General features: G+C 48.8%; 7 protein-coding genes across 7 annotated transcripts; 6 read left to right on the forward strand and 1 right to left on the reverse strand.

The window, feature by feature from the left end:
* Positions 1-636: 636 nt before the first annotated feature.
* EPUS_05588 (uncharacterized protein) lies at positions 637-3,018 on the forward strand (the record flags this gene model as incomplete). Its single annotated transcript, XM_007804447.1, has 1 exon — positions 637-3,018. One exon carries the CDS (start codon positions 637-639, stop codon positions 3,016-3,018), a length of 2,382 nt encoding a protein of 793 aa, XP_007802638.1.
* Positions 3,019-4,137: 1,119 nt separating this feature from the next.
* On the forward strand, positions 4,138-5,113 carry EPUS_05589 (uncharacterized protein; the record flags this gene model as incomplete). The annotated part of the gene is made up of 2 exons (XM_007804448.1): positions 4,138-4,261; positions 4,311-5,113. 2 exons carry the CDS (start codon positions 4,138-4,140, stop codon positions 5,111-5,113), a joined length of 927 nt encoding a protein of 308 aa, XP_007802639.1.
* A 419-nt stretch (positions 5,114-5,532) lies between these two features.
* On the forward strand, positions 5,533-6,582 carry EPUS_05590 (uncharacterized protein; the record flags this gene model as incomplete). The annotated part of the gene is made up of 4 exons (XM_007804449.1): positions 5,533-5,607; positions 5,670-5,886; positions 5,944-6,060; positions 6,197-6,582. The coding sequence occupies 4 exons, from the start codon at positions 5,533-5,535 to the stop codon at positions 6,580-6,582; spliced, it is 795 nt and encodes a 264-aa protein (XP_007802640.1).
* Positions 6,583-9,950: 3,368 nt separating this feature from the next.
* Positions 9,951-11,733, reverse strand: EPUS_05591 (uncharacterized protein; the record flags this gene model as incomplete). Its single annotated transcript, XM_007804450.1, has 2 exons — positions 9,951-11,250; positions 11,309-11,733. The coding sequence occupies 2 exons, from the start codon at positions 11,731-11,733 to the stop codon at positions 9,951-9,953; spliced, it is 1,725 nt and encodes a 574-aa protein (XP_007802641.1).
* A 2,660-nt stretch (positions 11,734-14,393) lies between these two features.
* On the forward strand, positions 14,394-16,162 carry EPUS_05592 (uncharacterized protein; the record flags this gene model as incomplete). The annotated part of the gene is made up of 4 exons (XM_007804451.1): positions 14,394-14,598; positions 14,689-14,776; positions 14,833-15,945; positions 16,000-16,162. 4 exons carry the CDS (start codon positions 14,394-14,396, stop codon positions 16,160-16,162), a joined length of 1,569 nt encoding a protein of 522 aa, XP_007802642.1.
* Positions 16,163-19,019: 2,857 nt separating this feature from the next.
* Positions 19,020-22,434, forward strand: EPUS_05593 (uncharacterized protein; the record flags this gene model as incomplete). Its single annotated transcript, XM_007804452.1, has 4 exons — positions 19,020-19,637; positions 19,686-20,056; positions 20,970-21,643; positions 21,695-22,434. The coding sequence occupies 4 exons, from the start codon at positions 19,020-19,022 to the stop codon at positions 22,432-22,434; spliced, it is 2,403 nt and encodes an 800-aa protein (XP_007802643.1).
* A 352-nt stretch (positions 22,435-22,786) lies between these two features.
* EPUS_05594 (uncharacterized protein) lies at positions 22,787-24,005 on the forward strand (the record flags this gene model as incomplete). Its single annotated transcript, XM_007804453.1, has 2 exons — positions 22,787-23,002; positions 23,061-24,005. The coding sequence occupies 2 exons, from the start codon at positions 22,787-22,789 to the stop codon at positions 24,003-24,005; spliced, it is 1,161 nt and encodes a 386-aa protein (XP_007802644.1).
* Positions 24,006-24,027: the final 22 nt, after the last annotated feature.

Raw genomic sequence — 24,027 nt, forward strand, 5'->3', positions numbered from 1 at the left:
ATATCTTGAGTATTAATAGAAGAATAAATCCTTAGGCGGCCTGATCAGGGTTGAGTGGTGCCTTCATTTCTGTAACTATTAATAGAAAAGGTGTATTAAATAGTTGATCAAAGTAAATTTAATAGCTCTGTAGTTTGACGCTGTGAGCACCCTAATTGAGCCGCCGTTTGGATTGAGCCTCGTTGATATGGAGAGAGCTCTTGATTCCGAACACGGTTACCGGTTATTTCAGCTAACGGGGCTCGAGGCATTGTGCAGGGCGTTGTTGAAGATAGAGGATTGATTGACGCGTGTTGAAAATTTGACGCGTTAAGTGGTAAATTGGACGGAAACTAATGCGTTAGTACTGTATCTTACACAAATTACATGAAACGTAACAAGCATGTCAAACACGTCGCGCTTGGGACAAAAGCGGGGAGAAAGACAACGTATCTCCAGAACCTGAACACATTCTCCGGTGATACCTTGAGACGAAGCTCGCAACGGCCATGGTTCCATGTGTCGTTTAGAGCTACTGGGGCGCATCCTCCTGTTCTGCCAGTCGACCTCGCGCTCCCCTCGCTACCATGAGCCTTTGCCTCTGAGCAACGAACCCCTCCATGGTCCCACTCCACCAAGGAGGACAAGCAGACGACGATGCTGCAAGAAATCCTCCTGTGCCTTGCCGGCCACCCATCGCCGCTCCTCCGCCAACCGCAGACCTTAGAAACCCCAGCCAAACCAAATATCGAGCACCATCTCCCACTCCTCTCCCCGCCAGAGCGAGCCCTCCTCTCCACCGTCGCACACCTCAGCGACCTGCACATCAAGATCAAGCGACATGCCTCTCTAGTTTCTACCTCGCATAGGTCTACAATCTGCAAAGCCGTTGCTTCTACGATCATATCCAAACAGCTGCAGGGGTTTATGAAGAAGATCGTCGAGGTGGAGAGGTCAATCTTGACCAAGGATGCGGGCTATGTGGGTGGATATGGGATTGTTCCTTTGTCGGCTGTTGTTGGGGAATTTGCACCTTGGTCTAGACGGTTGGAGTGGCTGTGGGAAGTTCTAAGGTTTATGCAGCCCTCTGAGGAAGGGGGAACTAAACTTTCCTCAGACCAATGTAGAGGTGCCTCGATGATGAGGTATCTGCGAGAGGAGTCTCACACAGGTTACAGTGATCTTGAGGAAATGGCATTGGAGCTTGTCAAGGTGGCAGAGATGGTCTGGTTGCGACAATTGTCAACGTGGGTACTGTATGGCAAGCTGCCTACGTGTGCCTCAGAGGACTTTTTCATACAGCCACAGCCGGGCAATCAAGATATTTCCAATCCGAGCCCTGCAGAATTCTCCATACGCCGCGAGTGCGTCCCAGATTTCGTCCCCCCTCCGACTGCTTCCTCTATCTTGTTCATCGGCCAGTCTTTACATCAGATTCGCACACGTGATCAGACGCTGTCAACACAGAGCTTGTCTGCAGACCCTGCCATGAAGTTGCTTCCAGCGCATCTTGAGTATCTCAAAGCCATCAATCTGCCAATCTCCTCGTCCAGTTTTACCAACGTGATCGCTTCCATTCGTCTCTCGATGTCACAAAATGCTCTTTCACAGCTACTTCCCTTCCCAAAAGTCCTCGAGATTCTCCATGTCCTACAAGACTTCTTGCTTCTTGGTCGTGGTGAGTTTGCCATATCACTCATCTCTAAGGCAGACAAGATGGTCAACATCGGAAACTATGGTCAGAATGCTCTGTTGCCAGTTCGTGAGGCTGGTCGATTGGACGAGTTGAAAATAAGGGATGGTGAACTTGCAACAGTGCTGAATGAGACCTGGTCCGAACTCGCGGCTTTGCGGACAGAAGGGGATCTTCTCGATGACACGCTCGAAAGGGCCCGAGAACATCTTCGAGTGGTTAACAGAGACGCAAAATCCAGTGCCACAGACTTCTCAAGCCTCCTGTTTCCGAGTCCTACTTCACTTACCTTGCCACTTTCGCCCAATTCCCCGATAGCCTTGTTCCTCACGAAGGATGACATTCGTCTGTACTCCGAGATGAACTCCTACCTTATTGCTATCCGCAGGGCGGAAATTCATTTGGCCTCGTTGTGGAAATATTCAAGCCTTCGGCGCTCTCATCCTTGCCAGATCGCACCAACCGTGAGCAGTACCGTTTACCTTAAACGTAGATCGGCCGAACGAAGGAAACGTGAAGATGAAAGAAATATGAAGATGAGGAGATATTGGGCTGTAGCTAGCAAAGCTCAATTTGTGATATCAGAGCTTGGAGGATATTTCCAAGGCGACATCGCCAATGGTTATTGGCAACATTTTCTCTCCTGGCTGATCAGTCAACGTGGAGACAATGATATTGCTTCAGCGGAGGCTTCCGGGCTGGGCACTTCGACGTTGACAGAAGTTAAAGGATCGAGACCAAGTACAGGGACGTCTTCGCAACGGTTCAACGCGAGCCAATCGTCTGCAGCAAGCAGTGCTTATCGACAGTCAGCATTGAATCAGCAACGAATACCGAACGATCCTGCTACCCTGGCAAGAGCGCACCAGCGTTATCTCAGAGCTTTACATTCCTCGCTACTGCTGAATGTGACGGGATTCACAGAGGCGTTGTTCGATGCACTAAGACTGCTGGACCATTTCGTGGCTCTGTTCGCAAGACTTCAAAGCGCGCAACAGAATCTCGATCTCGAGGTCGATGAAGGTGTTGTGGATGCTCTTGCGAATCATAGAGCCGACGAGCACGAAATATTGCAAGAAATGGAACGAAGTCGCGGATCAATTGAAGAGCACCTTGACGCGCTTGTCAGGGAGCTGCGTGATTCTGTGGATCAAGGCCATGGTGAAGGTGCTTGGGACGGTGATGTATCAAATATCGATCGACTTGATCCGTCATCGTCCCAATACACTCCTTGGAGACCACGAAATATCGATGGTCTTCTCATGAAGATGGAATTCATTGGTGCAAAGGCGCAAAGCGAGGCCACGGATACTGAAGACGAGGATGAGAGATACTATTCTCAGTGATGACATCTTGGTCGAAAAGTTAGTGTAAGACATCTCGAAGCATGACTTCCTGTGCCAGCCATTTGTTAGCTCTATCCGTTTCAGTCCATACAATGACAGTAGATGCAACCAAACATAATTCAGAAAAGCCAGGTTAACTCATCTCTTCCCCTGTCTTGTAGGCCATCAACAAGCCGTCCAAGACGGACGGACTTGAAAATGGCATAGCAAAGACGTGATCAGCATCTCCACAACCAATCATTCCTGATATTCTCAATCCCATTGAGGGCATCGAATGGCAAGTCCGGTATCAGGGAGGGTGAGCACAGGGAAGCTTGCCAAGTTTGGCTCGGAGAATGGATAGACTAGGTCTCATCATGTGAAAAGGGTAGAAGAGGCAGATTGAAAAACGTGGACCAACCTCTGGAATAGGAGCCTGGTGGTCTCTCAGTATACTAAGCCTGTATCGAATGGATTCAAGTCAGCTATTGCATGTGAAGGTCGGCCGGTGAAAAGTGCAGGGAAATATATATTAGTGTCAATCAGATAGAATTTGGTAAGGTTAATTGTTTTCTTCAATGATGTTGCAGAAGCAGAACTGTATGATTTGTGTATCATCATTCGAGCCTTGATGCTGTCGGAAACTCAACGCAAATAAAGGAGACTCACCACCAAGTGTAGCATCTCAGAGTGTGAATATCATAGCTTTGTAAAAGACTGTCAGCTAGTGATCAAACAAGCATAATCTCAACAAATGTAGCTCGAGAAGACAATCAGATGGTAGTGCATGTTGTTCAAGGGCTCATCTAAGATCACCAGTACTAGATTATGTAGGCTTTCCTCATGTAAATCGTTGAATGGACGGGCAGTGGTATGCTTACACTGAGAATGTTTACAACGTAAACAGCTTCTAGTACTCGTCGTATGGGCGGAAGGGTTAGGTGCTCTAATTTTGATACATTGCAGTTTTGAATTTTATACGGAGAAAATCGAACACCAAGCGCGCCCAAGAGCGAAATCTTGGCATCAATTTCCACCCACTAGTAGTCGTTTAGATGCTTCGGCACTTAACAGTGACCTTGTCAAACCCAACCGTGGTCTCTTGACCGTTCACTCATTTATTCATCTTAATCATGCATCATGGCTGATAGACGGCGCATTAACGGCCCCGCAAGCGGCACCGCTATACCAATCTTTACTCCTTCAATAGCTGGAGCACACACTTTGCAGCGCACCAGGAAGCCCAATCAACTTCGCAAAATTTGTGTGTTGACAGAATAGCTTCCTATACGAGTACTGATGCCTTGACTTAGATCTTCAACCAGGTGTCGTACCTACCGCTTCAGGCTCTGCCTATCTAGAGCTCGAAAGTCTCTATCACCCTTCTTCATTTCTCAATGCAGTACCCTCATCGCTGAAACTTTCTTGCGTAATCCATGGCCCCAAACCGCTTCCGCGCAATGCCAATTTCTCCTCAAATTTGCAGTTAACTATCAACATCAAGTTCGCTCCCTTTGCTACTAGGCAACGCCGAGGCTACATACGAGATGTGACGGAGAGGGACATTGGAACCCATGTTGGAACAGCGCTGTGTGGCGTTATCATCCCGGACAGGTGGCCCAAAAGTGCGATTGATATTATCATTACCATTCTCGAGGCTGAAGACGATGTTCAATGGGGCTCGGGAACACAGCAACAAAATACAGTCGGAGGCCTTGGCAACATGAATGTTGTATCTGGTTGTATCACTGTCGCATCTGCAGCTCTTATGGATGCCAAGATAGACTGCCTGGATCTTGTTACAGGTGGTGTTGCTGCTGTTGTCCCAAAAGACGATGGAAAATTTGTACACCATCTTGATCCTTCTGTGATTGAAGAACCGTTCCTCAATTCACTGTGCGTTGTGGGGTACATGCCTGCGAGAGACGAGATGACATTGGTCTGGACTAGAGGCAATATTCCCTCCTACAGTGATGGGCAGATGTGTAGATTCGATAGTTTGTTGGATAGCGCTGTCAACGCAGCCAAAGGCGCCCATGTTGTTCTGAGACAAGTTGCAACAGAACTGGCACAAGCAGAGTCCACGAGGCTCATTATTGATGAATCCAAGACCTGAAACGACCCCATCAAAGCGAAAGACACTGCACAAAGAAGGTACTCTAGCGATGTTTACCAGAGGATGTCCACGATAGTTCAGGTAAGTTTCGAATGAAGCTGTCTCACATACCACAAAGGAAAAGAATGTCTCTCTTGATACTTTTCATTGTGCTATTGATGCTGGGCATCTTGGATCTAATCGAATCGAAGCATGTCTAAGACAACATTCACCATCCAATATGAATAAGGGGTTAGGCTTTGTTCTCCTGAACAAGCTCTATGCTCTATTTCATTCCATTCAGGTGCTCCCTATGAGGTCGATGACTATATCTAAGCCTTATCCTTAACTGTTCTTCACGGCTTCAGATTATTCACAACATCCAGCTTCTCCTCGCAGACTCTCATTCCAATCATCATACAATACCAGACACCGTCAAGATGCCTTCCAGAACCCACCCAGATGAAAAGCTTTTGCTTCTATTCCATTGTCTCAAAGCCTCCGATTACACTACTGTAGGAAGAGCCCTGCCTTATTAGGCTCGCTACATTTGACGTGCGACTGACACCACATATAGATCGATTTTCATGCAGTCGCTGCCACTCTTGGTATAACGGTAGCAGCGGCTCGCATGAGACTCAATCGCTTGAAAGCAGAAATAGAAACAAGAGCGTCGAACCCTGAAGCGACCACCCTTCCGATAAGTATGCTCAAGACCACCACGAAGAAGAGAGCGATAGAGCAGCATAAACATTTGCCTGGTACGACTGCAGGTGGTGATCAAAATGCCCGGGGTGGGGAATGATCGAGAATCAAGAACAAACCGGCTGTACCTGAGATCCGAACATCAGACAAGGGCCAGAATCATGGCAAGAAGATCGGCGTCTTGGCTGCTTTCAGCAGCGACCCTTCAACAGCGCTAGAGTCTCATATCCTTCATGAAAACGATGTCATAAATTACGAAGAAGGTTGAGCGGTAGCTACGGATAGAGGTGAATGGCTCTGGAGTGACTCGGAAAGCGAGCATGAGCATCCAGCCAAACGTTGCAGAAGCTCTCCACTGAAGCAAAAACCGAATGCGCAAGGTATGCAAACCTTACGCAGCTTCAAGCCACTCAGCTGCAACTTCGACTCAAGATGTCTTCATAGCCGCATCCTTGGCATCGGATGCAATCGTGCCTCCTCCTCTGGCCATTGTCATTTCTTCCACAACTGCCAACCGGACCAACCCATGGTCACTCACGCCTGGCCGCATAGATTCCATCTCGACTCTCCTCCCTCCAAGCCCGATCTCTGTTCCAACACGTTCAGACAGCCTCTCCTCCACCGACGCCGATTACGGCGACTCTGACAACGATGTGAGCATGGAAGACGTGATCGATCCGCCACGGAAACGGCACCAGGCACAGAAGACAACAGTGAGATGTATGGTAATGATGGTACGGATCCAGCCATTCTTCCTCCCCACCACCTTTCTGGCAGCGTATTAACCCGTGGAGCTCATCATTTCCCCTCTTATCCATTTTGCTTTTGAAAGGAATCGCTGACCCGTCTCTCCTTTGTTCACAGGTCCAATCACCGAGAAACAGCAATCAGTGGGGTGCATCATCCAAGAAGCAGAAGAACAGCGGCCCAATTAGCAAGCTTCGCAGAGTTCATGGCTGCCCCTCTGGTTCGGTCAGAAAAGAAAGAATTGATGATCATGCGAGGCGCTAGGATGTACGGATGACAAATTGGTTGATGCAGGAAGAGAGGTGGTCGTGAGTCAGGATTTGGATTTGGCTTTGTGGATTTGCAAGAGATTCGGTGATAGACTGGATTTGTGGCGAGGCTCTCTGTCAGGTTCTGTACTTGTAATATTTAGAATGCGGTGATTATTTCCATTGTGCTGCAATGAAAGTTATTCTCCTCAAAAAAAACTTCGAGAAACAGTCGAAAAGCCAGGCAAGGGAATGATCATCGAGTCATTTGCATTGCTATGACCTGAAAGACATGTAACGAGGATAGTCTATCCGAAATAGAAACCATCCTTGACGTGCTCCCCTCTTTACAGCATTCTCATTCAAATAGCAAATAAATATAAAGAACACGTATTACTGCATCCACTCACGGCCGAGGTGGCTGCCAGTCATGTCCCCGGGAATCCAATTTGGCAAACATTGCGATCTGCTCAGGAGTGGGAAACCAGACGCAGCGATGATTAGTAATTCCCAGATTACCGACACGCCTCTCGGACTTACTGTCCCGGTATATGTTGTAGGATAAAGCATCCTCAAGATTGAGTGTTCTGGTGTTCAATTCAGGAGCGAATGGCAGCATTTCTTCCAGTGTCTTCTTCCCTTCACCTCCAGCCACTGCTTGCGCTGACTTGCAATCAGAACCTGGCTGAGGTGCTTGTAAAAAGCTCTGGATTTATGTGGCGGAGAGCTGAAATACAGGTTCATAAGGCGGATGCACAAACGCAGCATTTCTCTATTACTTCATGGTCAGCTCTCCTATTAAACACATTCTGTTTTCCAGGAAATTGAAATAGTACCTCATCCCGAGAATCTCCCCTGTCAAACAAGATCACCCCTCCGAACATCATTGTTTCCGCAAAGTATCCGACCGCTTCAACCGTGTCATTCGGGTACTGTGGGTTATTATCGTACTGCGGATGTTTCAGAGCCGGCACTTTGTTTGATCACATATTGTCTTCGTGAGGACCGCCGTTTGGATGACACTCTTTGGATATATAGATGGCAAGATTATGGATAGAGACAGCAATCATCTCCAGCAGGTGAAGATCAAACACCGTGGACGTGTCGGGCACATGTTGAAATGATTGTGCTACCTGAGGTGTAAGGCTCAGCAACGAGGGTGGGTTGTCACTGCTGATCGAAGACAGTAACTTTGTGTCAATATACATAGAGAGTGGCTCGAAACCTCTGCAGAAGTCGTCTGCAAGCTGTAGGGACATTGAAGTTGGTCCAGTTCGTCCGAGAAGGTCCTCGCGTGTACCTCCAGTACATATTCTAAAGTACTCCTCGGTAGGAATTCCGTCAACGACATATGCATACGTCGTCCTGGTGATTTCAGTGGATAGAATTCGGGCCAGAGTATCAGCGAATGTGTTGGCTCTCTCTTGGTCCAGATTGGCGACAGTGATTGCTGTCATAGTATCTCTTTTCCAGCTATAGAACCAATCTGGAAGTTTTCTCATCAATTGCTGACCGCGGAGAGCAATAGCCTGCCATCACAGAATACCAGTCACTCTTTAGACAAACCTTTCGAGACCAGCGAAGAGACAGCCACCGAGTACATCTCACTATATGTTTTATGTCTTCAGGCTTTGCTACTGCCAAACTAGAGCAGCGATCCTCATTAACTTTAATGGGACATGCTGAAAATATTTCAATATGTACCAACATATATTCGGCTAAAAAAAGGATGTGCGAAGCGGCATGTCATGCTCCGACCGTAGCAAGTTCTGAACAAGTGCTTCACTCTTCCCCTGGGATGCCTGTATCAGATGCATTCATAAAGTGGCCTCTGGAAACAAAAAATGGCATGTACCCAGGATACATGTAAGGAGTACCTTTCTCCTCTCGCAGTTTTCAGTCCCTAGAGATTCGACCCGCTCGTTTTTTTGACTTTGGGACACGGAAGAATTTCTTTCAGGATGTATCTGCACCGGCAAGCTTTGACCCCCTCTGGACGTGCTCCGTTTTCGGGTGAAATGCGGAATCGAGTCGATCCAGAGCAGTAGGTCGGCGTGAGAGAGGAAAGTCTGGCGTAAACTTAGGACCTGCGATAATCGTATTGAGATTAGAAGCGCAGACTCCTGGCATGATGGAGATGAGAGTAGCGTTTCTTTCTACCCCTCTCGTGATATAGAATCGAGGCGGATTGCTTGGGCTATCAGACTGAACACGTTCCTGTTACTGACTGGTGGGAGAACGAGGATGACTGAAATGGGAATCAACATGAGTTACAAGTACCCATCGAGTAACTACACAACCTTACATAGGCCACTAGATTATGCATTCTCTTTCACCTTAGAGTAGAGCACGAATTTTCTCCGGACATCCCCGTCCAACGACTCCATGCGCCGCAATCCCATACCTAATCTCCACCTTCTCCAGCCGTGATATGTCATGAAACCTTGCCGCATCAACCCGCACCGATCCGCTAAAGGTAGGGAGTCTGACAACCGTTGAAATACTCGCTAGCACCAGCCTGGCGCATGATCGACAGGTTCAGCCGGATATGCAGTCTGTTGGCCCACCAAGCGAGGATTGTGGCAAGCAAAAGCATAATCAGCACAGGGCCTGCCAGAAGCCAAGTTCTCGAAGGACCATGCCCCCTGACTGGTATTATTGAGGTAAGGGTCACAAGCTCCCAGGGCTTCCAATGCCCCATGCTTGCTCGCAAACGACCCCGTACATCCATCCGCTCTTAGTCTTCACGTGAGAGTCTGCCTTGTGCTCGAGTAGCAGCTGCACTGTTGCCTGGTACCCGTCCTCGGCCGTCCAGTACAGCACCCGTTATTCATCTCGTTAGACTTCGCTAACTCCGTCGGCACCTTTCTCCACCGGCAGCTACGCCACCATCGTCTCTTTTCCTGCCAGTGCCCACTGATAGTACTGGCCTCCGCCTCCCCGAGCTTCTCTTGGTCATTGCAGAGAACCATGCCCAGTACCGCAAGGCCGTCAGAAAATGCCCAGACGTCGGCTACTAAGTATGGCAGGCGCTTTCCATTCATTGCATTCATGAGTCGACATATCGAGTGCTCCCATAGACACCCGCCCCAGGCCGTCCTCCACGTTGCTCCCATGCCCAGATCATACAAATGTAATGACAGTTTCCAGTTCCACCTTCAGGTTCCCCTTGCCATTTTTCGATTTGGCAGCGGACTCATTCGCCGAGTTATTGGCATCGAGCTTCTCAGCTCTGCGTCCAACTCAGCTACCGGCACCCCAACCCCAACCGATGAATTGGGAAGCTCATATATTGGCGCGTTCGAGACTTGTCGCGACCATGTGGTTGAGTCAGTTGCATCTAATTCTAGAAGGTTGAAAGTTGGCTCGACTGCACCTAATTCAAAGCTTAGTCCAGACTCACAGCCTCGTTGGCGCTGCCAGTGCGAATGAGCGTCTGGCACCATCTTATCCAACAGCAGTTGCGCCACCACTCCGTGCTGGTTTGAGACTGCCCCTTGCAGCGCTGTCCGCCCAACGCTATCCTTCGCCATGGGATTGGCCCCATGCTGCAGCAGGTGCCGCACCACCGCCTCGTGGCCTTTTTCGGCTGCTAGCTGCAGCGCTGTCCGTCCAGTGTCACTCCGTGCTTCAAGGTCTGCCCCCATCTCGACTAGCAACCGGACCACTGACGATTGCCCGTTGAAGGCCGCGACATGCAGCGCTGTAAATCCGGAAGGCCCACTTACCTCCATAAAAGGATATTTCTCTAGCAGAATCTGGACCACTGACTCTTGCCCATTGTAGGCTGCTACATGAAGCGCAGTAGAGCCAGAAGGATCCTTCGCTTTGTCGTCAACGCCTTTCTCCAATAGCAAGCGGACCACTCCCGTGTGACCGGTGCGGGCCGCACTGTGCAGTGGGGTTCGTCCTTCACTAGACTTTGCCTCAGGATCTGCGCCATTGTCCAGAAGAACCCGGACCGCCGCTTCGTGACCGCAGTCGGTTGCCAGATGCAGCGCCGTACATCCAGAAGAGCCCTCGTAGTTTACGTCCACTCCCAAATCTAGTAGCGTCTTTATCTTCTTCGAATCTCCTTTCTTTGCGGCACGGTGCAACTCGGTGTTGGACTTGAAAAGTTTGAAGAATCTGGACCCCATTTGCGAACGTGGTACCTTTTTGGTCTTGTCAGATTGTGTTGGTACCAAGTGTGACTTGGATACCACCGTATCGGCGTCACCGTCACCGTCAAGTAGACTGTAGGGTCCACTCTGCCCCGAGCGGAAGCTAGAACCAGATCTAATGGTGGAGGTTCGAACACAAATGGACTTCGAATCGGGATCGAATTGTTCCCACGGACCTTGACTGTATCCTCCGGGTAAACTAGGGCTCGGGGTATCTATTGTGTCCCTTATGTCGATTAAGTCGCCAATAAAGGTGTCATTCTTGAGAAGTTGTCCAATTTCCGAACTAGAATTTCTAACATTATCAGCAAGCTTCAAGCCGTACGAGGTATCAGGGTCGAGATTTCGATTACCTTTGTGCTGCAGCAATCAGCAAGTTGATATCCGTAAGCTGCCTCTGGATTTGCTGCAAAAGCCCCTTTATCAGGCCTTCATTGCAAAGAGGCCTCATGCTCCAGGTGCGAGGGCTCTCTTCCATGCTTGTTTGAATTCCTATACATTTTCCTGCTTCTTCCTCAAGCCAAGAAACCGTAGAATCACAGCTATTCTGTGCATTTTTTAAAGCTTCTTTAAGCTGAGACTGTGACATGGCGCGCGATAGGAGAGCGTGAGGTTGGCTCAGCAGCGACTGGGTGTCCATCAAAGTCACGCTGATGGCCGAGCATTCGGCACTAATGGATGATGTCGTTGGGGCCGCATTATATTTTTCAGTGACATTCTTTATCGCTTTTGCAATGTTTGCGCAGAGGCAGACGAGGGATGATCGCGCCGTGGCCATTGGTTGTGAATCCATAGTCCGGCCTGAAGATCAAACCGAATAATTGCAATCATCTTACGAAGTACTGGTGCGGAGGGGCAGAAAGCATCGCGGCTGAGAAATTCCAGTCATGTGATTATTTGAGTCTTTCAAGCAGGAGGTGACAGGTGTGCCTCGTGTAATTGCTCAGTTAGGCGAGTTAAGGTTTCAACACAAAGCGCCAGAGCTAGACTGAAAGAAAGAATTCGATGTTCTATGAACTACCAAGGACTAATAGAAAATTTTCCTGCCTAAGTTCCAGCAGCTCTACTAGACCAGTCTGCTTTAAGTAGTACGGAGTAAGCTTTTTTTAATAGTGGCTGTGTCGACCAACAATCAATTGGAGCATTTTATGAGAGATCAAGGGGATAACAACTCCCGACTTGATTGGGTCACCTGTAGTAATCCCCACGAGATTCACTGATTCAGGGCGTTTATAGGACACAAATAGTAGTCATGCAGTCTCTAATACCTGCCTACGGAGTTCCCACCAGAAGTATGAATCGTACAGGGTGTAAGCCCTGAAAATACGCTATGAGCTCCCGTGTTGAATGGTTCAAGACGCGCTGGGTGGCCTTATGGCACCGGCATAGGTTCTAGAGCAGAAATAGGAACAATTGGATGAAGTTCCGATGATCCTGTAAACCAATTGAACTTTCATCAAATAAGTTTACAAGGTGGACGCATATGCAGTGAGGGTCTTTGAACAAATCAAACTTCACGAATTGTAAATCGCCCCTCTTAATGGTTTAACAAGACGCTGGACGTAGCTCGGCGCTAGTATCTTTGGCTCTGTACTACGTAGTACAATTTATTTCCATCACTGCTAGCCCCTGTACCTGTTCCCACCAGCGCAATGACTCTAAGCCCCAAAGCTCCCAATAGTCACACCCTGAACAATCCAAACGTCTTACGGAAGCTTCCGCACACTAACGGCAATAAGGGTACCGCTTAGCCACTCAAGAGCTACTACGTAGTAGGTGTCTCGTTTGACGCCTGGGTTAAGGCAGATTATACTGGCGCTGAGCTAACATCACTTCTGCCTGATACTTACCAGGAAGAGGCCTTCTTAAAATAATGCTAGGGGAGCCATCAGAGTGCGCTTAGATTAAGCCTAACCATAAGATTGGTTAGAGAGTACAAGGCTATACAGCTGAGTCGTCTGTGATCCAATGGAATCTTATTATATAACGTATTTGGCTGAATATATAGTCGTAGTATGATCAAAATATGCTTCTCTTATCACCTTACTATGCAGTATGGTGGTCATTTAACAGAATAGCTGTCATTTCTACTAATGGCACTTAGCTCATATCTTTACCTACCCCTTCTCCTGGTAAGTACCATAAGGATCACAAACAATATCCTCCGGACTGTCGTAAATTTTGCGTATTTTCTAATTGGTCATCGAGACCCACTCACAGGCACACCTGAACTGGATCTGAACGAATAACAGACGTCAAGTAAGACCTTAAATAAATTAAGCTCTTTGTTAAGCTACATCGAGCTTAAAGCTGTCATAATGAGACATCGCAAGTCGTCCATCCTTGGCCTCCTTGGCTTCCTTGTCCTTCTTGTCATCTGCAGGCTTGGCGTCGGACTTTTTGAGTTTGAATGACGCCTTTTCCTCTTTGGGCGATGGTGCGCCCAGCGGGCTGGGTAACTATGCCCTCGGCTGGCAGCCATTGCCCACGCTAGCATGCCCCTTACTACTCATTCTCTCGTTCGTTCCTGAAATACCCATGTCCCTAAGGCTCTCGAAAATTATTAATAAAGGGTAAATTATTGGCGAGCGCATCCCTACGAGTGTAGGCAATGGCTGCCGGGATAAAGTGATAGTTGCTCCTGCCAGCATGGTGGCTTAAACCCTAACGAAGCCAATCCAGACTTCATGCGGGAACCTCCGTACGCGCTATGTGGTCCACAGGAAACCATTGAATGACAACTTGAACCCGATAACAATTTTGGCGTCGCGGGAGGTGCCTTCCGGCGCTTGAGATAGATCCAAAGTTCCAGCCCCCACTACACTCAGACTTTGCTATCACAACCCTTCTGCGCTGCATCACGAGGTCAATGCAAAATACGAAGTAGAGCCTCCCAGACCTCTGAGGCGTTATGCTCGCATTCTAGGCCCAGCGCCTACCCCTGAACTACTAGTAGGGCTTGAACTTTCCTGCTTGGCGCCCGTACAGTAGGAAACTGCCCACTGGCTAAGCAATAAATCCTCAAGCCCGCAGTATTTTATTCAGTACTGGGCTGGCGTTGCCAAAGTACCCTGTCACGCCAATTTTGGATGTTGTGGCTCAGGCTGGTTCCCCAAATGGGACAGAGCTGATGAAGCGACTAATCTCATCGAAGATCCCCCGTGCGGCTCTTTAGTATGTGATAGCTATGAGTAAGTAAGCATTCTAATTTCTACTCTCCTTATACCCGTTGTGTATCGTACTACCTAACCTTCAGCAACCTCTCGTTCATTGAATCATTTATCACGTCCTCTTCGCATTCAATACTGGGTGCTCTGGACTAAAAGAAGGCTTTCAAATAACTGTTGTTTCACACATTGATAAGGAGTATCACATCTCAACAACCAACCACGAGTTGCGAAGACCGAGTGTCAGTAAGTCGAATTCGTCTGATCCACGATGGCAACAGCTGTGCCACAGTCCTTTGAAAAGGAGTTGCCGATCGACCATGACGAGAAGGTCCTTTTGTCTTTGGGTTACAAGCAGGAGTTCAGACGAGAGTTCAGTCTTTGGACCTCCTTCTGTGTCAGCTTCGCCGTGTTGGGTTTGCTTCCGAGTTTCGCATCGACGTTATACTATGGCATGGGTTACGCTGGAACTGCCGGTGTGTTGCTCAATTTTTTTCAATTTTATTTCAACCAATGTTGGGGACGGTTGTTATAGGATATTGGGCTGATATCAGTCTTCCTTCCAGGGATGGTCTGGGGATGGATAATTGCCATGGTGTTTATCCAATGTGTCGCCCTGAGCTTGGCCGAACTCTGCTCATCAATGCCAACAAGGTCAGGATTGTATTCACAGTCTGTCGTATGGTATAGTCTGACGTACCTTTACCCAGCGGTGGTCTCTATTATGCGTCGGCTGTTCTTGCACCTCCAGGCTGGGGCCCTGTTGCATCTTGGGCGACTGGCTGGTCCAGTTGGATTGGACAAGTCACAAGTGCGCCATCGGTTAATTATTCATTGGCGGCAATGATGCTGGCTGCTCGGTCGATAACCGTCTCAGACTACGTACCAACTAACTACGAGGTATTCCTCCTCACCGCTTTCCTCATGATCATCCAAAGTTGCATCAGCAGCATGCCGACGAAGTGGATCGCTTTCTTCAATTCTTTTGGGTCCAGTATCAACATGGTAGCAGTAATCATTGTCATCATTCTCATACCTACCGCTACTACGACGGAACCTAAGTTCACACCAACTTATCAAGTGTGGAGCAACATCGATAATGGTACAGATTTTCCCAACGGTATCGCCATGTTGATGAGTTTCATCAGCGTTATGTGGGCAATGTCAGGCTTTGATGCGCCATTTCATCTGAGCGAGGAATGCGCCGTTGCTGACGTCGCGTCCCCCCGCGCCATCGTTTTGACGTCTGTGATTGGTGGCATATTTGGTTGGGTCTTGCAGGTTGTTGTTGCGTACACCGTCGTCGACATTGAGGCAGTCTTCAACTCTGACCTCGGCCAACCGTGGGCGACCTACTTGCTCCAGGTTCTGCCGATGAAGGCTGCGCTTGCCACTCTCGCATTGACTATAATAGCTGGCTTCTGCATGGGTCAAGGTTGCATGGTTGCAGCATCTCGAGTCACCTATGCCTACGCCCGTGACGGTTGCTTTCCCCTGTCACAATACTGGCGGAAAGTGAACAAGTACACCAAGACACCGGTAAATGCGGTATGGTTCAACTGTACCATTGGTATCCTGCTTTGCCTCCTTATATTTGCTGGAGAGGTGGCTATCCTAGCCGTCTTCTCTGTCGGCGCCATTGCTTGCTTTGTTGCATTCACGATCCCCATCTCTTTGAGAGTCTTCTTTGTCGGCAACAGGTTTCGAAGGGGACCTTGGCATATTGGAAAGTTTGGGAAGCCGGTCGGAGCGGCCGCCGTTGGGTTCGTCGTCCTGATGGTTCCGATACTGTGTTTGCCTAGCATGGTAGGAAGTGACCTTGAGTAAGTCCTTGAAAGCCCTATCATCAACGGAAAAGTTATTTACTGAATCATTAGCTCTTCCAATATGAACTGGACCTGTCTTGTGTACGGGCTTCCCATGTTGCTTGCTTTTCTCTGGTTTGCCATTGACGCCCGTAAGTGGTTCAAAGGACCAAGGGTTAATGCCAAGCATGCCATGATCGGCCAGGTTATTAAAGAACTCGGGACGCAAGCTTGATTCATAGTCCGTTCAGGTTGTCAGACGAATTCAATGACACCAATAATGTACGTAGTATGAAAAGGTCTACTCCACGTTTAATCTCTCTCCGGCCTGAAAACGGGCCCAAGTCGTAGAAGTGGGTCCTCTTGTTCTACGAAGCACCGGGTAGAGAGCCTCGCAGAAGTGGGGAGGAAACAGGTATCCATCTCCCTTCCAGAGATATTCACGCTATCTAGTCTCCGTACCCGATTAGATGGCGTGAAAGAGCAGGGTGTGGAAGAGCAGCAGGAAACTGGGCTTAACGGTTTTCTGAGCCTTCTAGATCGCTACTCTTAAGAAGGCTGCAAATCCAGAAAACGTAATCATGGTAGTAAATATGAAAAGTCTTTACCAATACGTGGCTGATTCGTGTTGTAGGTGAGATAAGACAATACTCAAGAACTGCCAACTGGATCTAGTCCAGTCCAAACTCAATGACTTCCTCCTTGCCGGCAAAACTTCGGATCGCTTCCAAAAAAATTACTTCCTTGTGTCATCTTTGGGCCTCTGTAGATTAACGTCAAGGGTTTTCTCTTGATTCGAAATGCGTGACAAAAATAGCTTTTGAAGACCCGACGCCAGCTGATGGATCATTAAGGGAAAACGAGGATGTTTTGCCTAAAAGATTTTGCTGAGATCGTCATCGCAGATGTAATATTTGCTTTGTCCTATGTCAACTTGCACCCTCCGAATCATCTGATACGGGCCGAAAGCCCAGGCCCGGAAGCAAGATCTCCGTCCAAATAAACAGCCCAACAACGAGAGGGTAGCGGTTCAAATTCGTGATCCAGCCGCGGTCCAAGAAGAGGAAGGTGACTTGATTCGGACTCTCCAGACTTGAGGTAGTTAAGGATATGTGGAGCACATACGTCAAACTCAGGTTGTAAATGGGTTGAGAAGCCATCTTGTGTTGACGTGTAGCCCATGGCTACTCCATACGTTGTGTATAACAAAGAAAGAGATGATGTCACAGGCTGCGACACTTCCCGTCGTGCCTTAATGACTTTCTTGGTGTTTTCGCATTCTTGCGTAGTAAGAGAGGGTTATAGCATGGTTCGTGGTCGTGTCCCCATTCGGGAAGGGTCAACCTTGCAGAGACAAAAAGCTAGGGTGGAACCGCAGGCTTGTCGCTTGAGTCGTTCCAAGATCTTCACCCACAAGCAAAGTAACCACGTCTGCAGTGGCACTCGGCATTGCGGATAGGACCAATCCCGTGGACTCCAAACTCAAATTGCAGAACCGTGGTCCAAAAGCGGTACGGTGTCGATTACCCACAGCATGCATGCATCATGCGGCAGATGCCTGAATCGAGCAAGGCACGGGCTCTGCAGCTCTGTATTACGTTGGCTCGAAACGGAAACCAATGATGCATTATTCTCCTTATTGGTAGCAGGAGTGACGGGGGCGTCCTGCAAAATAGCCAAATCATGTCAGATCCTGATGATTAATCGAAGCAGGTCTAGCAGTGCATGTGATCGCCTTGCAGCTCGGCAAAGGCAAACCATATACAGTATTTGTTGTGACCACGGGTGACAGATGGCATCAATGAATCTTTGTCTGCTTCCAGATGACCAGGCAATGATACATTGGCAGGCGAGCGTGGTTGCAATGCGCTTACTATTAGTTACGGCAGCGTCGGCGAATATTTCAGAAAAATCAGGCTTGGACGTCTCTCAGGCCATCGTCCTCGCTTTCGGAAGGCTTCCTTGAGCAAGACTTAGCGTTCCATCCTTCGCATTGATCCGATCAGTAGGCGAGAAGGCGTCATCCCGTCATCCCGTCATCCCGTGGCGTTCTCACGTTCGATTAATTCCCCTACTATGTTGTTTAGGTGAAACCTCTTCTCAATGGTCGAGGAACCTTCTATGCATTTTCCAAAATCGTCACTAGTCCACAATTTAGCGATTCACAGCCTACTTAGCAAAGGTGGATGGCTAGTAGAAGTGCCAGTGGCACAGTAATAAGCCATGGCCTAGCCGAGGAGAGTGGTGGTGTGGATTTGAGATTGGGCGTCTTTTTCGTGCCAGCGTCATGCAGCTTGCGCAGGCGAGACGTGGATCTCACAGCGTCGCCTGAGACATCATTCTCGCATTGAGCGAAGTGCAGGAATAATACCAAGATGTAACCCGCCCCACCAACCAGCGAGATGGGTCACGTCCAAGCAGGGTCTCTGTGTGCTACGAATACAACATTGCCTCCTTAGGAGGCCTGCGAAGCAACGTAAGGATCTTCGTCGCTAAAGCACAATCTGCAGTAGCGATGATTCACTACGTAAGAAGAGAGGCTCGGAATGTAGCAACCCTGGTCATTCGGTAATAATGGGGAATACAGCTTCCTGACGCTTTTGTTGGTACTGCATGCCAAATCTGCCTTGGTGAAGATACAAACCCTTCGCATGAACACCCATTTATCCGACGTCCTCTACAATTGCAGCAAAGATGGCTGCTGACTTTGAATCTCGAATGGGAGTAGCTATTGAGTACTAGTAATGTGGAAGACGCATCAGCCCAACGTCAGTGCTATTCTGGGCCCCCGTAGATTTTCATCCGAGCTCCACTACTACATTGAGCCCCCCGTAGTGCATGCATTCACACGTGCGCCTTCTGCTGGAATCCCTGCTGGTTCACGCCAAAACCCCTTCTGGACCCGAACAACCGGTGTACACTTGTCCTTGGCATTCCTCCTGCTACTCATACTACTAGTAGCCGGCAGACAGTCCCCAAGGGAGGGAGGGGATATCCCTATTGTCGTTCATATGGAACCTCAACAATTCCTTTCCTCTCTACCCTCTTCCAGACCAAAAGTCGAATTCTACTCTCGCTTCAGCAAGCCTATCATGGCCACACCATTGAGCGGGACAGTGGTCATCACTGGTGCCAGCGGGTCTCTGGGATCAAAGATTGCGTTGAAGATCGCGCGGCGACATCCCCTCTGTCACTTACTTCTCACAGCACGAGATGTATGGTCGAAGAAGGTAGAAGTCTTGTCAGAAGACATCCGATCACTTGGCCCTCGATCTTTCGAGATTGCCAAATTAGATCTTGCGAGTTTCCGCTCAGTCCGAAAGTTTACAAAGAGCACTGTCGACAGAGTCCGAACTGGAGATATACCATCAATACAACTGCTGATCAACTGTGCAGCGATCGTTTCATTCAAAGCCGATGCATTCACAGAGGACGGTTTCGACTTAGTCTATCAAACCAACTGCCTGGCACCATTCTTGCTTACCATAGATCTCTTGGAAGCCTTCCGGTTGAGTGATGGAGGTAATGGAACCCGGGTCATCAATATCGGTTGTTCTCTGATGTCGCACGGCAAACTCGATTACTTCGATAACTACACGAGCAAGAAGATCGACTCGCCGCTGGGAGTAGACGAAGGACTCATTCGGTTCGGTAGTAGCAAGCTGTTGTTGAACGCTCTAATGTACGCATTGAGAAGGAGTCTGGCCATGGTGAGTAATCCTTTCCCAGATCTCAAACGCACGACTGATATGTTTTAGACATCGAAGATCGACCTTACCATTTTCACACTCGATCCCACGCGGACGTCGTACAGTAGCAGACATGCCACCAAGACACCAGCGAAACCTCGCATGAAAACCGGATTGCTGCTTGCAATTCCATATATGACGCAGATGTTCTTAAAGAACATGATCAACAGCGCCAGCAGATCAGCAGACGCTGTTGTGAAAGTGGCCTTCGACCCATTGAAGCACGATAGGATAGGAGAGGAGAAGTATTTCGTGCTTGAGGATGAATATTATGTCAGGGACACGGTCAAGCTCACCAACGACCACGAGTTCATGGAGATGTTTCTGCGGCAATCACTGATGGATGTGGGTGTGGCTGACGAAGAAATCGTTTCTCCTGTGTGAGAGGCATTGTATTCATTTTCATTTGAATCTCTCGAGCATTCTTCCAGCAAGCGGGCATGGGATCAGAAGTATCTAGCATTAGCGTTGGCGTTGGTAACAACATCCTGGTCAGGTATGCTTGAAGCTGCCACGAGTTTTATGGAGACGGGACGATTTGTAATGTATGAACCAACCTGGGTGATGCGAAAAGCGAATCCAGTCAATTTGAAGTTGTTATTCTTGATCTTTATAAACTAATGAGAAGAGATAAGACATCTCTCTTCTTTGTAATCTCAACCATTTTATGCGTTCCGTGCGCCCAGGCTGCGGAATTCTTGATTGTGGCATTGGCTTTTTGGTTGAAATGTAAGAGGGTTGAAAAGTTCTTGGGAAATGGAATCGCGATACGGAGTACTACTTAGTAGTACTTTATCACTTGAACTGAACTGCAGTGCCATGTATCCTTGTTGGCGATCTCTTGGCACGCTGGGTTCAGTTTGAAATCCAGGATTAGGAACCTTTAGTTTCAGTCTGGATGAATTTCTTAAGATCTTTCCCCAGACCCCAGTCCTGCTCGAGTCGAACCGTTTCCCTCTGTGTTCCTGCGACCTCATTTGGATAATCCCAATCGCCCCTCCTTAAGGTGCGAATCCAATAACCAGACCGTAGCTCAGCAACCGCGAAATCGGTTCAGCCCGCGGTAGCCACCTGTCAAGATTGTTCCTGATTGGTATCTCGATCGCATGCTTAAGGGAATGTGTTGAGGGATGTACAGGCATTCAGCCTACCCCAATGGCTATGCCGCCAACAAAAGAGATGATGGCGAACCGTTCTCACAATATCTACATCGGTCAGATCTGGAAAGCAAATTCATCTGGGATTTGCCCGACCTGCAGATGATGAGAAAGCTGATGCTTTACCGTGTCACAGTTTCCAACCAAGACAAACACACCTCCACCAAAGAAATCGCATACTCAAGCTGTTAGGCTTGGGCTGCGTCCTGACCTTTTTCGGATTACTCATCCTTCATCCATCCACACGAAATCACCTTCCTCTTCTCGGAGTTGCGTCGCCCGCAGTGAAACACTTTGAGATAGAGACACTACGGTATTATGATTTAGAGACCGTGCAAGGGACGTCAAGGGGCTGGGAGAGGGAAGAACGAGTTCTTCTCTGCACTCCTCTGCGAGATGCAGAGGAGCACCTACGAATGTTCTTCAACCATCTCAGGAATTTCACATACCCGCACCACCTGATAGACCTCGCATTCCTGGTCTCCGATTCCAAGGACAATACGGAAGGTCTTCTGACACAGCTACTAGAAGAATTACAGGCGGATCCGGATCCCAAACAACCATATGGAGAGATCTCAGTAATTCATAAGGACTTTGGGCAGAAAGTCAACCAGGACGTTGAAAGTCGGCATGGATTCGCAGCTCAAGCAAGTCGGCGAAAATTGATGGCTCAAGCGAGGAATTGGTTGATGTACTCTGCACTAAGACCTACGCACAGTTGGGTTTACTGGAGAGATGCTGATGTGGAGACTGCTCCTGTTACTTTGATTGAAGATCTGATGCGACACGACAAGGATGTCATTGTACCAAGTAGGTAGTTGGTCCTGGTACAAACCTAGGATGTGGCTGACTTGTCTACAGATGTCTGGCGTCCACTGCCTGACTGGCTTGGTGGAGAGCAACCATATGATCTCAATTCGTGGCAGGAATCAGAAACAGCACTCGCCCTAGCAGAGACTCTTGACGAAGATGCAGTTATCGTTGAAGGCTATGCGGAGTACGCGACATGGAGACCTCATCTAGCCTACCTCAGAGATCCTTATGGAGACCCGGACATGGAGATGGAGATTGATGGTGTAGGAGGAGTTTCAATTTTGGCCAAAGCTCGTGTCTTCAGAGCTGGCGTTCACTTCCCTGCATTCTCATTCGAAAAGCATGCCGAGACGGAAGGCTTCGGAAAAATGGCTAGGCGGATGGGATTTTCGGTCGTTGGACTGCCCCACTACACGGTGTGGCATCTGTATGAGCCTAGCGAACAAGACCTGCAGCACATGCAAGAAATGGAAGCAGAGCGCAATTCACGAGCACAAGAGGAAAAGGAACGGGAAGAGCGAATGAAGAGGATCAAGGAGGAGTTCAAAGACCCGAATAGTCAATGGGAGAAGGACAAGGCTGGTATTGCAGAAAAGACGAGACAAGAGGAGAAGGCAGCAGCAGAGAAGAAGGTAGCAGCAGAAACGAAGGAAGCAGCAAAGGAAACGGCCGCGGAGGCAAAGGCAGAGCAAGCAGGGGAGAAGATTCAATCTCCCGATACTGCTTCAACATCCGAGGAGAGTGTCAAGGGAAAACGGCCGCTGGGTAAGAAAGCTTCCAGCGACTGAGCTTGTTAGTGTTTACATGCATCTTCAACGGCGTTCGGCATGGTTGGTTGTGATGAGGCCTTGTCGACAGGAGGAGTTCCTCTTCAACGAGTAAATCTAGGAATCCATGAATCTATACTTGCGCAACGCGCCGTCGACGCCGGTTCATGCAAATGACAGACCTTGCTGGTGCAGTGGTGAATCGCATTGATCGACATCACATATGCAGGTACCAGGGTATTATGTAAGCCTTAGCCACTCCAGAGAGCTCCCACTCAGTCTTGACATACTACGAAGTTAGTACTCGAGTATTGGTATCATATCAAATCTGCTATGGAATAAACACCCCCTGGTCAACTGCAAAACTTCAATCATGACTACTCAGACCTCATTTGCTGAGATTCCTTTGGCCATTGCCCATTCACAACAGAATCTGCGTCTGCTTGAGCTTCCACCCAACCTGCTCGATTTGCTCTCGGCTCCACGTCCACCCAGGTATGTTACGCCGTCCGTTCATGGCGTGACCTTAGTTGACCCGTTGAGGAAGCCTTTATCTCAAGTCTTCTTCCCCAAGGCATTCGAGGCACCAGTCTGTGCTGTCAAGTCCTGCGGACAAGGCAGCTGAGACTCTTCATCTCTGCACTCAGACTCAATCGTATCAAGTACGGCAGGTCTCGACATCGAATTCAGTTTATATAATTGAGTCGTCAATTGCCCGCCCTGCATCTCGACGTGGGGATGATATCATGCAATTTGATGAGTCGCCAGCACAGCCTTCGAGCGCCATGACTGCAATCGCAAAAGTCGACACGATGCTCGAGCTACTTCCGGTCTCGTACGACGTAAAGCCGATGCTGGAGCGCCGTTTACCTCTCTACACGGCGTCTGAGCTGTCTTCGAGTGAGGAATCGCTGTCACTCTTCCTGTCTCAGTCAGCTTCCGTCTCGAAGGATGCCCTGTTCTCCGAGATTCCTGCTCCCAATGCTGAAATTGAGCAAGCCTGGCGCGATCTCCTGGCATTCGAATATAAAGGTCGATGCGCGAAACCCAGTGCTTCGACGTTGTTTGGTGTATGGCATTCCGTCATCCATTGGGCCGCTCTAGAACGATGGGATCTGGCTGGTGATGTCAACTTCAAAGGATTCTTTGTAACGGAGCAAGCCCCTTCTATTGAAGCTATGGTGGCGCAAGCTATCTTAATCAATCTTGGGCATGAGAAATTACCTAACAGCACAGCCTCCTCCATGCACCTAGACCGAACGAAAGTAGCTCGCTGGACCGGCATGACCCTGCTGCAAGCCAGGTCGGAGAGACCAAATTCCAATCCACAGCTACTTAAGGACGACTATGTCAGCCAGTGGCAAGACCTGCTGCCAGAAGCGTGGAGGGAGGATGCCGTACTGAACAAGCTGCCAAGCGGTAGCTACGCTATCGAGGCCGTAGAAGGGAAGGAAACGATTATCTGGATGGGCTCAGATGAGTCTGGCTTAGGAGCAGCACAAACCGCTACGTCTGAAGCGGCGAAAGCGACGTCCGGGAAGAGGAAATGGCATGAGAAATTCAAGGCGCAGAGGAAGGAGATGAAGAAGTGAGCATTGCTGCAAAATCTGCTGC

The sequence above is a fragment of the Endocarpon pusillum genome (assembly GCF_000464535.1).
Source record: "Endocarpon pusillum Z07020 unplaced genomic scaffold scaffold3361, whole genome shotgun sequence".
In the NCBI taxonomy this organism is placed as follows: Eukaryota; Fungi; Ascomycota; class Eurotiomycetes; order Verrucariales; family Verrucariaceae; genus Endocarpon; species Endocarpon pusillum.